Source organism: Bombus fervidus, chromosome 16 (genome assembly GCF_041682495.2).
Source record: "Bombus fervidus isolate BK054 chromosome 16, iyBomFerv1, whole genome shotgun sequence".
NCBI classification, from domain to species: Eukaryota; Metazoa; Arthropoda; class Insecta; order Hymenoptera; family Apidae; genus Bombus; species Bombus fervidus.
Genome location: NC_091532.1, coordinates 6,860,952 through 6,875,271, shown reverse-complemented (window position 1 = coordinate 6,875,271; position 14,320 = coordinate 6,860,952). Strand labels below are relative to the sequence as shown.

At 46.0% G+C, this 14,320-nt stretch overlaps 1 protein-coding gene across 3 annotated transcripts in view; it reads left to right on the top strand.

Moving 5' to 3' along the window:
- LOC139995957 (uncharacterized) overlaps window positions 1-14,320 on the top strand; it is a 292,424-nt gene that overhangs the window by 80,249 nt on the left and 197,855 nt on the right. For all 3 annotated transcript variants that reach the window (XM_072019936.1, XM_072019937.1, XM_072019935.1), the window contains one exon: window positions 7,555-7,644. In XM_072019936.1, the coding sequence (XP_071876037.1) occupies window positions 7,555-7,644 (90 nt within the window). The remainder of the gene's footprint in view (window positions 1-7,554; window positions 7,645-14,320) is intronic.

Sequence of the window (14,320 nt, the reverse complement as noted above, 5' to 3'; positions counted from 1 at the left end):
TACTCTGTAATTACAATGTAGAGGAAAAAGAGAGAGAGAGAGAGAGAGAGAGAAACGTAAAAAGAGCAAAAGCAGAAAAAGGCGGAGAAAAACTCACGCGATGAACTCGTAAAATTCGAGCCGCCAACCGGTTAAGGAAACTTTTCGTCGGCCTGTCCGCGATGTTAATAGCCGATATTAGTAATAAATTACGAAAAGTACATTGTAATTATACGCGAGACCCACTAAATATTCGAAATGATTCACGATCCCACGGTACGGCGCCAGCGATCTTTATGTACGATCGTCGTGATCGTATCGTTGCTTTTAATTTTTTCCGAACGAAAGTTAAGACGTCGTTAAGACGAATCATAACGAGCTTCAAACTTTGATAGTCCACTTTCGTAGTCGTGTAGAAAGACAGGTTTGTTGCACGGTTCGCGATATTTAAACGACGAAGAAGTCTGCGATACGTCAAAACGTATGTACATAAACTGGTAAATGAGATCGCATCGGTCGTGTGTCCGGAGGTCGTAAAGAGGAAAATATTTTTCGTTGCACGGCTGCGACGATGGACCAGGCCAAAATGACATCGTTCGTCTGGTCGATTCAATTATTACCATTGTAATTATTTTCGTTCTCGCATCGTGCAACACCTGCGATCGTAAAGCGATCTTATTTGCGACTAATAAATTTTCACTGATCGCCTTCGTTCCGTTCCATTTAGGGATAATGTCGATACTTGGGCAAGAAAATGTTGGTACTTTGTAAGCGATTAATTCTGGACTTGTTCGAACAGTTCATGAACGTTTATGCTCTTTGTACACGTGTACGTGCCATTTATAAACAGATTTTTGGACATATTTTAGGTAATCATCGTCACGGGTGGTCCACGATAATACGTGGTTATACTACTGAAACAAGTTGGACCGTGCACAATTTCGTCATTCCACTAAGGAAAAGTTCTTAAATATTTAACTTCGTTGAATATCGAACGCGGTGATTTATGTAACCGAAAATTAAGAAGATTTGATCGAAGTGTATAAACGATTAACTGTTTCTTAGATTCAGAATGTATCTGGATAGGTTTCGCGATTAAATTTCCAATCAAGAATGTTTCACCTGGAAAATAAGAAATACTATTTTTTTTTAGTCCACCAGAGATTAATGGGTTTTTGTAGACGAAGCAAACGATGTCTGACTCCGATCCAGGATGAGCAATCTCGGGGAGACGGTGTCGATGGATCGAGTTACGAACCGCTCGCATTTAACACGAACCCGATCGTGATTTTAACTTTTATTTCGAGCACGTTCCGCTGGTGTAATCCAAGGAAACTCGTGCAGCTTAATACACGTACGAACACGTACACACCGAGTCTGACAACACGTGCCGTGTTCTACTTGCATGATCCGGCGCGATCGCTCTTGCTCGGGCGAGATCTGCATTTAATCGGTGTTCGCTTTTACGATGTATCTTCTTTAATCGTTGCACTGTCTGTAAAAAGACGAAGATGAGCAACGATCGAAAAATTACATCGTTCCAGAAAACAAGCGATCTCTATAGAGATATCAAAGACACGTTGTAATAATTCTCTCCTGGTAGTCACGAATTTAATCAGCGGTATCGGAGAGACAGAGATAGATAGAGAGAGAGAGAGAGAGAGATTTTTTAATTTGTCGGTTGCTTCATTTACGAATATGCGGTGCTAATCAGCCGTCAAAACGGAGGTAATAACTGGAGCGGCAAAGAGAGCAGGCAATTATTATTAATTACAGCGTGTAGCCAGGGGGAAGATTGACAGCTTCCATATTTAAACTGAAATCCCCTCGTTATGTAATCGCGAGAGGCGGCTAGCTTCCATTACACGTATATATACCTACCTACAATATGTTGCCGCGCTGACAACACGTGCCACACTTCTGCCGCATGATTTGCGTTACGTGCAGGCGCAAAGATTTGCCGAGTATTATACGTAGGAGAGGCTCGCTCGACCTGCCGGCTTCGTGGTTGCTCTCCCTCGCTTTCGTGCCTGCAAATAGGAGCCTGGCTGAAACTTTCACTCGGGGGCCGTGGCGGAAAAAATCTTTCCACCGTTCTACTGGGAAAACGAAAACCCGCAAAAATCCTATTCCAGCAACTGTTGTTTGTCGTAGTATACCATTGGAAGGGTGAAAAAGCATGGATATAAAGCAAAACGAAAGTGCAATTAGGTTTGTGAGAAAATTGGCATGCTTGCAAATGTAAAACACATTGGTACACGCACTCGTGAAATTGTGAAAATCTGTTTTGAAAAAAGTAGATTTGTATCGCCGAGTCTCTGGAATCTGTACATTTTTCTACTCTATAGTCTTTGGTACGTTGACGCGTTAAACGCAGCGTGCCGACCGATCAGCTGCTTTTTTCCTCAAATTAATTATCTTTTTCTTCTTCACGGCTGGTGAACTTCGCATTTCGAAATTTGTAATTAAGTCACCCTGGCACGCGCCTGTTCCTTGCTCGAGCGTCGCTAATTACCCGTTCGTCCTCTTCCATGGTACTCGTGCTCGAGACGAGCGTAAAACGAACGAGCGTGGATGTACGCAACCGCGCTCAGATGCTTCATAGATAATTAGCGGGGCTCTGGTTCGCGTATGCAAATCCTCTCGAAACTGAATCCGTCGGCCTTATTCTCCTTACCGATAAAAATGTAATTTCTCACACCTTATTCGAGGTATTCGATCGTATCTTTTCTTTAAACGCAGACACTGTCAGCCTTGGCGAACTTAAAATATTTTCTACCACACACGACGCGTGTCTCCTTCGCACCAAAATACGTAAACGCGTTGCCCGCGAAGTAATTAAAGTTTCGCAATATACATAAAGTTAAATTTATTAACGCCGATTAAATTTATTACGAAAACTTTGTCCATCAAAATCGAGTAATTCTCGTCAAACAATCTTCATCGAGGACGTTTAACGTTGGTGCACGGTGGTCGATTATGGAACGCGGTGAAAAATTCAAGTTCCGCGATGCCTAACGGACGTAGTTACACCGGGACAAGCCGAGTTATTTTAACGAATGTAATTATCCGGGCGAATCGTCCGATTATAAGCGTACGAAACGGTCGGGCGCATGCACACGGTTGGGGGGCAGTTCTGGCCATTTCTTAGCGACCATCGCCCAGCGTGATCGTATCGCGGTCCTACTATTAGTACGATGATATATGTCATCATTATATCCTCCTTATTGCGTTAACCGCATCCTGTGATTTACGTCCCAAGGACCTGCTTCACTTCCGTTCTTTTTCTTTCGTTTTACGACCCGTCCCGTTTCGCCAATGACTCAACGTTTGATACAACGTGCCGATGCACTGCCACAATGTTTATGGCTTTCCCTTCGCGCATGCCGTTCGTCTTTTTTCCTTTTGATACCGTGTGATTTATTATCTTGTCCTAGTGGGCGGAGTAAGCGAAAGGGGAAAAAGTCACCGTGTTCTTCCTTTCGAAGAACGTACCAAATGTAACGCGGAGTGTCTCGCGATGTGACCGAGAAAAGCGACAGTCTTGCAGGATGGAAGGTTTGATCCGATGGAACTTTAAGTCGGTGCAAAATTTGGAACGACCCTGCACCATCTAGGAACAAGAATTCCACATTTTGCAATTATTTTCTCTGTGTTTAAAATAATAGCAGATTGTCTTCTCTGTGAATAACAAACAGAAAGTCTGAAGAAACGCTTCCTATGCGAAAGATTTGTTAAGAAAGGATTCACAGAATCGTCAGAGTTCTGTCGGGCAGTAACGGAAGACGTCGCAACCTCTGAATATTCGTGCGGGACATCGTACCGGTCGACTGTTATGGAAGATGCGCCGAGCCTCATGCGAATCACATCGTGTACGCGGATAGCGGTAGTGCTCGGCCAGTAAACATCGAGAATATTGGTATAATATGTAGATCTAAGCATGTACGTGGGTTGTCGGTAATGCCCCCGTAAATCAAGTCCTCCATTGTTTTCCTTCATTGAATGACCCGAGCGTTGCCGCACGGTAGTCTCGCGCATTCCATATTTCTGTTCGGGATATTACCGGTATTCGGTATAAATCTTCGAGTTTCGAGCATCATCGACTTTCGTATTGATAGTTTCCAGTCGATCCGAATCGATCGCGTTTCAACGTAGCCAGCTAACAGGTGTAGAATTCCATGGACGAAAGATTTAACTCAATCACGCAGTCTGATCTCTTTACGTTCTACCTTTTCTTCTTGCAGTTGAACGGCATTGATGGCTGATCATTAGTCAGTGTTTACGGTTTCAGACAGATTCGTAGTAGTCAATGCCAATAACGTTTGGAGTTCCTAGAGAAGTTGCGTATTCGAGCCAAGTATGGAGCTATTAAGCGCTGTGGGAGAGCTATTGAATTCATTGTGCACTTTGTCTGCGCTACTATTAACAATGAGATCGAGTACACGTAACAAATACGATATCGAGTTCGTCAACGGTTTTGTTCTTTCCTTTGAACGTTCGAAAACCGGTCGAGATTTACGACAAGGTATCAGGGATAAGTTACACCGGAGATCAACCTAAATTTCACGAAGGATATATTCTTGCATCGTGATCAGGATAACGAAACACGTACTTACAGCGATCTACCGGTCCAAAAACGTTGGAGATGTTCGATGTTGTTCCTTGAAAGAACGAGACACGAAGATTGGGGGCGAAATCGGATTAACGGGGATCGGCCGGTGAAGCGGGTGTCCATGGCGCGATGTGAGCGCGTAATCAGCACGGTTCGACGATTAATGTTATAAATATTCCGCTAATGCCCGTCCGTTAGGTAAGCGTTTCACCTCCTTATTGCTAACAGCTGCATATGGAGAGCGGCCGTTTGCACGGCGTATTCGTCGATGATTTCATACATTATTTCAAAGCCGCCCCACCTGGCCTTCCCACTACAGGGGAGGAGACGACGGAGACGGAACGCCGTATCTGGCGTCTCACCGCAAATCACTTTCATAGTCTCGTTTTTATGACCGAAAGTTGTAATTTATGGTCCACACGGTCGATCGGTGCGGGGTTTGCCACGCGAGAAAACGGATTACGCAGATCGACTTTTACCAGGAGCCACCGGCGGAGCTTTCAAAAGCTCTCTCCCGATTGCCATTAGCGCGAGCTAAAGACGTGTGGCGTGGGAAAGTAGAGGAAGGCCGGAGCAGAGTCAGTGTGCGTACACGCCTCCGTGTTGCGCTGTGTGCCGATCGGCCAGCGTTTATGCTTGCATTCATAAAGGTAGATCGTCCGTGTCTGGCCTGATAATTAAGAGGCAGCTCGTCTACGCGAGCCAGTTCGTTCTTCTCCGGCTCGTTAATTACGAATTTTCCTTTTCGAGGGCCGATTTTTACCAGAGGTCGTCTCATTTACGTTTAATCGCGCCCTCTCGCGCTGCCTCGTGATTTCACCGCGACTTCGTAGCTCGCACGACTTTGTTACTCTCTCGTTACGAAATCGTCGACGCTGACCGCGATGCTCGCGTTGGCGATTGCCTTCGACGAGAAGAAAAATCGTGACGTCTTACTGAATATGGTGGTCGAAGGAGGATTTCAAGGAATCGGCATGGAGTATCGGCACGCGTGATTCCTTCGACGTTCCTCCAGATCATAACAACGCAATCGTCGTGAGTTCACGCCAGGTGAAATTGTTTTATGGATTCGCCGGTGGCTGGATAGGTTTTTTCTCTTCGAGCCGCGCTGGCATAATCGATGCGTCTGGACGGAGAACACACCTATGTCTGGGTCGTTACTGCCGCGTCCGAAGGTGCCGATTCAATTTCAGCGGTAATCTCACTGCATTACGGAAAATAGGAGAAATCTAGCGAAAGTAAACGTAACATCGTCGACCTGTTGCAACTGCTGCGTAATAATGCAATATGTAATAATAATAAGAGGATAATAACGCATCTAGCTGCCAGAATACAGTCGAATATAATGAATCCAAGTAATGTATGTATTTTTACCGTGTTAGGTATAACCGTCGAGTGGATTGCCTTTCCATCAACCAGAAATGTTCGTAGACACCTGAGGATGTAGATAACGTCTATTAATTGGGTGACAACGTGCATTCGTTACGTAAAGAAAGCCGAATCTGCTTTATCTAATTTTGCAGAAGGCTTACGTAATAACGCAACGGTATTTTATAATTCGTTCTACCGCGATAAGTGAGGTGTGCAATGTTTGCTCATTCGAGAGGATAACACTCGATTCTGCTTTTAAACGACTTTATTAGTCTAGTTATCCAAGGCGGATACACGTTCATCGACGTTCTACGAGCTTTTAGATTTCGCTTACGTAAGATTTCTAGAGTTCTGCTTGTCGTTAATGCGAAAGAAGCGCTTAGTTGCAACTTCTTAATCGGGAAATCGATAAGTGGAGAAACTAGTATGTACGGTTTAGAAAATTCAAATGACGAGAAGAGTCGATTAACGTTACGTTATAAATAAGCGTGAAATATCTCTGTCGTAAAGGCCAAAGTCTATATAATATACGAAACAGAATCTTCCTATATCTTTCCTATATTCTGAAAAATTCGAAAGGTAGCTGCGTCAGGTATCTCTGGTATTTCTTCGTTCGGGATTTGTTCGCATCGCTATCCGAGTCTCGCGCACAAGCGATTTACGTTGTCACCGCGGCGAGATGCGATCTTAATTATTCGAGCGAACCGACGAGACTGCCACCGTTCCACTGCGATCCTTTCTTTCGTTTCGTTCCAAATGACCGGTGTAATTGGCCCATTAGAGCGTCCCTGCTGTTTCCTGGCCGAGCGTACGAGCTTAATCGCGTCGCAGAATGCAATTCTGCTAGGCGTTCGCATCGATTCGCGCCGGCGCCGCCGGAAAATTGCGCCCGGCATGGCACCGCGTTTACCCGTCTTTTCCTCGCGTTGCGTCGCGCATTCGAGAGAGTGACCGCACGACGCAACCCGTACGTTCTTCAACGACAACGATGTACTCTCCGCAGAGTAGGAAAAAGCTGTGGCATACGTCGTGTCGTAAAACGAAACGGAATACACATTGCAGTTTTTATGCTTATCGGCAGTCGTACGATGAAACTGGGAAATTTACGTATGAATAAACGCGATGGAATATCGATCTGTCTAACGGATATTCTCTTATTGCTATTCGCCACGTATGAAGCACAGTGCTTTAATGGAAAACCGCAACAATCTTCAATTGCGTTTAAATCATCATGAATTTTATACATAGTCGTACGATGGATAAAAGGCACAAGATTTGCGTTCTTCGAATATTTTACACGTAAAATCACATCGTGTGCAATGCGTCGACTGATACGAAGATACCTACTTCTATCAGTATTTACAGAATTTGTAGATTACTGGAGCAAAAATGTTGGCTTTTCGCGTAGGATACGATGAAATCGCAAGTTCTCCGTTCCTCTTTGTTCCATTGTTCTCTATCTAATTTTCTGCGAAGAGCAATTTGGTTTCCAAGGGGCCCATTACGATTGCTATAATAGCGCTCATCAAGTCTGACCGCCTATCACCTTTACCTTCGTCTTGTCTAATTACAGGTCACGTTTATTGTTTCAGGATGAGAGCGAGCTCTCGAGCAAGCGGTGGGCCAGTGCGCCCCGCCGCCCGGACAGCCCCTGCGTCCTGGGGGCACCAACGTCTAGGGAGGTATGTTAGCTTTTCTTACGTTTTACGCGTTCTTCCTTCTTTTATTTGTACAATAGTCGCGTGCAAACAAACCGGAGACTTTGTTCCGGCTTTAAGTAACGATAACATCTAGCGATTGAATATATTACGAAGATATTCATCTACTCTGTATTATTTCACGGTGTAGAAGGTTGGTAAACTTGTAGGGTTCGTGTATGCGAATATCAACATTACGCAAGCAGTTTGTCTATACACGTAGTGTCTAATGGTAGATTCGTATCAATCTGAATAACTTAACCGGAATAGTTTGACGAGTTCGGGTTGCACATTCAAAGTCCGACCTAACAAGTTGAAGTTGCAATTTGTAAATTACATATCACGACGACAGACATTGACGACAGTAAGTAAGACGGTCTGTATTTTCATTTATTTTATTTGTATCTTTATTTTACGTCGATAATACCGCTCGCTTTAATCTCGCGTAAAATTAATTGCATTTAAAGCAAGTGGAAACTAAACGACTTATTTCATTTTTAACGAGACTGCTTTACTAAGAACACAATGTTCCTTCGCCGATTTTCTCGCGCGCGATAAGAACCCGGGAGCATTTTAGAATTTTCTCAACCTGTATATACCTGTATCAAATCTGATACGTAAACTCATCGCGCTAATTACGGCCGTGTCTTCGGGTATCGCGAAATAATTCGTATTCTCTCTCACGAGAATCAGTAACCTTCCGCGTGGCATTACGGCAAGTTCAAGAAGCCACGTCGTACTTCAACCTTCCCACGAACGTGTCCGATCAATTTTTCCAGTTAGGCGTACGATCGTAGTCTGTTCGCGAGCGATCTCCATTTGTTTACGCGGCGAGGTAGCGATCACGATCAGAGATCGGTATCGAACCGCGGGAAGCGCGTGTCGATTGGCCGCGAATGGAAACCCGCTCGATTCCGTGCGGTACGTGATGGCACCCAAATCGCGATGCCGGCCTCGTGCGTCGAGAAGCCAGATCACCGTATACTTATATATATATGGGCTACTAATAGGGACCGTCAGGGTTGTTAGCAAGAACCGCGGTATGTCAGCACGTCACTCCCGGAAGGACGATTAGCGGCGAGATCGCGAGGCGAGGTGTCGATTTAGGAACGTGATCGTACAAGGACTTGGAGCGCGCCAATGAACCTCGCTACCAGACGCCTTGACACTTTCTTGCGGTGATTTCATTCGTAGCTTAACTTTTTTTCGTTTTATCACGTTCCGTACGGGTGAACGGTGATTTACGATAATCGTGGCAGTTGGAATTTGCGCGAGACGAATGTATAATTAAAGACTAAAGTTTCTAAAATTCTATATCAACGGTTAAACGTTAAACGTCACGGTGGTTATCGATGGTAGGCGCGCATCTTCTCGAAAATTCTGCTAGCTACCAGTGTTTCTTAATTTCTTTGAAACGGATGTCATCGACCAAAACACTTTAGGCAATCAGATTCTATCGTAAAATAGAAAGCGCACCGTACTATGTTCCACCGTTACAGAGATTCTACTACTAGTATCTGTCTCGTTCTTTGAAAATTCTACGAGAGGTCAACTGGCTGGCGGCGGGTAGCGTAGTATTAACCATAACTTCCTCGGGCTAGTACTGGGGTAAAATTTAACGAGTCCTCGAATCAAAGTGAATTATTCCGCTGATCTAACGCGTCGTTATGCGTCGGAAAATCGCCGCGGAGGTTAGATTACGAGGCACAAAAGGAAACATAGCACAAAGAGCGCATTATATCTAGCTGTAGGAGAGAATATTCATAGTCGGTTGCGACGGAGACGCAACGCGGATGATGGCCTTACGACTTATTCGTAGGACTTATTTGCGAGTACGTGGCGCCACCCACAGGGTCGGGCTCTATGATGGGTGTGACTCCGTGTTGGTATTCGCGATGCATATTACTACGTGGCGCGGTAACGCAGAGAATACGAGAACCGCCTCTCGCAAAAGGTAGTCTTTCTCCGGAGGCTACACGTCCGTCTAACCGGTGGCTCGTAAATGCACACGCGGTCGTGATTAGACTCGGAGACAATGGTCCGTAGCACGCGTCGTCGTCGCGTATCGCAAGCGTATTGTACGTTTTTTAAACGCGTCCGCTCGATGCCATTTATTTGCATACCGGTATAGTTGGGCCTGCCTAACAGAGAGTCGAGAGAGAAGCTCTCGCGTAACAGTAATCGTTTGAAATGGCCTGTCGCGTACCATCTGCCGCGACACACAACGTTTCTACTCGTCCTCGTCGTTGTGCTCGTACCTGAGGCCCGTGAATGCCTCGCGTTAAATCGTTGTTGCCTGAGAAATCGCGATTTGATGGTGAATGCCTGGCTGTCGTCAAGGTAGCCGTAAAACTGTAGCTTCTTGCGAAAAGCAGCATCCAGGCCAGTCGTGCCTGGAATATGATCGCGACACCTGCGAAATGGCTATGTGATGGAACATTTTGATGCTGCTCGAGTATTTAACGTTTCCTAAGTTTCATTATTTATATATATATATGTATGGACTAGCTGGAGAATAAATAATTATAGACGCGCATGCGTTTATGTGCAACAATACAGGAAATGCATGTAATATGGAAAAATAAGCGTCGTTCTATTACGATTCTCATAGTAAACAGAAGGCCACGTTGATCGTGAACCGAGAGGTAATTGCGATTCTAAATCTTCTAGCTCTCTTTTTTCCCGCAAACGTAAACGTTTGCCTGGTGATCGATTAATCAGCTGACGATTTGCTGCTCATTAAGAATTTTTTTGTTAGATTATTTGCCATCCAGTGTCCACGTGTACATAAGGTCAATCGGCGGCGTGCTGGTATATTTACGTTGTTGAAAGCGCTGTTGCATCGGGTACAGTTCAATTCCGTTACGTGGACGTAGCCATGGGCTTCCCACGCCAATTAAACATGACTCATTAACGGGCAGAAGCCGGTAGCCGGGATCGATGCCTGGCCGAAGCCGGGCAACCCTTCTATAACTCTGTGCGGCACAGGCAATCGGAACTAATCTCGACCTATCCTCTCTTCTCTGCCGTCTGTTCGCGATGCGATATTACCGCTGGTACCGGTAAACTGCATGCATCGTGCATGCACCGGCCACGACGTGCGCCACGCCGCGGCGCAATATTTCTCTTACCGGTTCACCCGGTACACGCGTAATTGTGTGTAAAGAGTTCGCGGCCCAGCAGAGATACATCGTCCCCTCGCCCTTCTGCCCTATCTTCGTTCTGACGTTTACGTTTTAATTCCTTTCCACTTGCACCGGCTCGGTAATTAAACGCGGCTCTCGAGCTTTCAATCACCGCAGAGTCTCCACAGTCGAATTTCTTGTCGTCGGTTGCAATTTATTAATAAATCCTCCTCCTTTTCCGCGAAACGTTTTTATCGTAAAAACTCATACGTCGAGTACATGCGCGCAAGAGGTCAACGATCCGAGCTGGCATAAAAGCGTTAGATTTTTGCGCAAAAGTCCGCAGATTCGTCGATAGCGCAGTCACCTTTGCGCTTTAAGGAATTTCTGTCAACTGCAAGAAAATAACGGGACGTAAACTAGTAACAATACCCGTCCCCCCTTGTGGCCGCCACGGCGTGCACGTATTATGCGAGCATTAACTGTTGGACGATGCGGCGGCAGCGTGGTCTTCTCCCGAAGTCTACGAGAACGTCGCTGTCGAACGGGCCAGCGTTGCCACGGGGAACGGAGAGACGATGGAACGATAGAAAGAAAGAGACGAAGGGGACGAGGGGGTGAATTATTGCCCGAAGATTTCGCGATCGCTTCCGATAGTCGTGGATTCCATCGTGGCTATCGTGGCTGGTCGGTTGCCTCGTCGCCTGCCTTTGGTAGCCGTGGAATCTTTCGTCGTTTGATTGCTTGTCGGATTTTCCTGGCCGATGCCAAGAGGACGATAGGGATAGGCTCGTTAGAGATACGTTGATGCTCGAATATATTGCAGGATTCGAGTGATTTAACGGCTACACCGGTTGGATAAACCGACACGTTTCGTCGTGCAAGACATTCCTCCCTTCTACATGGGATATCGTATCAGATAGCGTGGGATTTTGGTAGACAACCACCTGCTGGGTGTCGCGTTGGATGCTAATTAAAGGAGATTTTGCGAATGCATAAATTTGTTAAGAAATGATTAATTCGTTAACTCCATAAACGATAGCTCGAGTCGAATTGTTTCTCGTTAATGGTAGTAGCCAGTGCAATAGTGCGCCGATGGAAATAGTTTAGAATATTTTAACTTCAACTTCAACCGAATCAAATTTCGTCGGTATATTCGATGCAGGAGCAAACGTGATTTCGTACGCGCAATTTGGACGCGTTCTCGATGATTCGTCGAGTCGAACGGATCACGCAATCACGATAATAGCGATGCAGCTGGATCTCGAATTCAGCAGAAATGTGAAAACTGGGACAGGTGCAAAAGTAGGATCGACGAAGGAGTCATCCTCCGTTCTTGCGCATCGAACGGAATTTATGACACTCGAACGGTTCCACGATCGCACGGGGTATGATTTCACGTGGCTGGAAATCACCAGTCAGCACCTACATCTTTCTGATTTCTAATTTCGATTTCCCATCGGATCTGGGTAAATAGGCAAATAGCCGCCCACGCGATACCCATGGATGTACTCGTCGATTCCGTGTTTCGTCGTTCTTCGTCCGCTCTTATCAAATCTATCGTAAAATTTGTACTCGATCGTCGAGAAAACCGATAATCATATTCACCTATTGCTCGTAAACAATCGGCGTACATAGAAAAATCAGGCAATAAACCTCACTCTTCGATATCCCTTTCCATTTGTGATGTTCGATAGTCGTCGTCCTCTATCCATAAATTACATCGCGTCATTACGTATACCGATGAACAGACCGGATTTTCCCGTAACGTATCGATTTTCCACTGTCCATAAAAGCTATCTAAAGGAGCCCGCACACAATCAAGAAAGCATCGCTGACAGAAAGATCGACCGTGTGGCGGCAACTAGTAGCTACGGTATCGATCGAGCAGTATCTCGGATCCAGGACGAACGTCGGTCGATCGTTTGGAACGTGGGCTGGGCTGGGCTACCTTCGTGAAGTGGACACTCCCGGATCTTTGAGATCTCTCCGAAGAAGGTGTCGTCACCGGTCGCTCCTCCGTCCGCGTGCTCTTCTCCGAATTACGTAACCTCCAGCGTACGTACGTGCACGAGTTGGTTGTATATAAGCGCGATTGACGCAGGCTTTAGGGAAGGGAAGGGAACGGGGACGCGACGAGGCTGAAAGAGGGGAAACGCGCGTACACGCTTCGCACGGGCGCGCGCGTTCGTGCTGTTACGTACCGCACCTTCGTCACGAAGAACGAATAAACGAACGTACGGACGGACGTATGGCGCATCGTTGCGTTCTAAATCGACGGACGTCGGTGCATTACGTCGGCGCAAGCCGTGCATCTGCCGACCATTCAGGCCTTTGTCTCCCGCTAACGTGGGCGTTGCGGAATATCTATTGTCGGTCCCGTCTCTATGTGGTTGCACTCGCGAGCGAGCTAAGCGACCGCGGCGCGCCGCTTCGAAAGCGTTTGCATGATGCTCACGATGCATCATCCCGCTGGAAGATCCAGCGAACACGCCGGTCGCGATAACGGGAAGGGTAATATGTTCGACGGACGTGTGAAACGTGGAACGTCCTGTAAACTCCCATTTGAAATTCTAATTGGGGAGGCTTCTAATCTGCGCGGATCGCTTCTCTTTGTTCCACGCTTTCGTAATATTTCGGTGGTTCTTGCGCTTTCCGGTAGAAAACCAGTCGAGATATCGTAGGCAGATATTGTCGTTGGAAATCAAGTACCAGATAAGAATTTTGCATTGATATCTACAACGTCGCCGTCCTTTAACTCTTTAAACTGTGAACACGCTTATAACGATGTTGTATCCAACTTCGTTGTTTTATTTTCGCGTTTGGAGAGGACGATCTATAAAGATCTAATTAAAAAAAAAAAAAAAAAAAAATACATCTACGTAATACCGAAAGATTCAATTTCTAGTTCTATCTCGAATAGCTTCAAAACGCGCGGAGGAGCAACGGAAATGGGATTCGTCGGTAAAATCGGGACGACGATCTTGATCTGGTCGAAAGCGATACGTTACCGAGCGTGGACTGCGCGGCTCGCACAAAACGGCCAACATTTTGGAATCCCACGGCGTAGTCGTTGGCAAAGCATGGATCGCTTTTAGAGGCCAACCCAGTCCACGTTTTCGCCAATGGCATTTTAATCGAGCGTCGGACAGCTGGAGATCCCGGGTCTTCCTCCGACCCCTCATCCGTGTCGCCACCCTGCCAGAACCAACGCATTCTTCTTCATCGTTTCGCGTGACTCGCGGCTGCGAGTTTTACGTCTACGAATTTACATGTCGACCAGCCTGCCGCAACGGGCATCGCACGAGGTGTGGCCACACCGACACACTCTCTCCAACGCGCGCGCGTGCACGCACGATCAGCATGTCCGGTTTGAAAATACATGCGTAGTCATTTTTTTCGAATATTAAAAGAGTTGTTTTACTTTAGAAGAAGAAATACGGCGTTGAGTTTTATTTACGAGACGTTTGGCGATAAAGATTTAAATTAAACTTCGATCGGAAATCGAGGTTTTTTAGTGGGAGTAGATGTTTTTT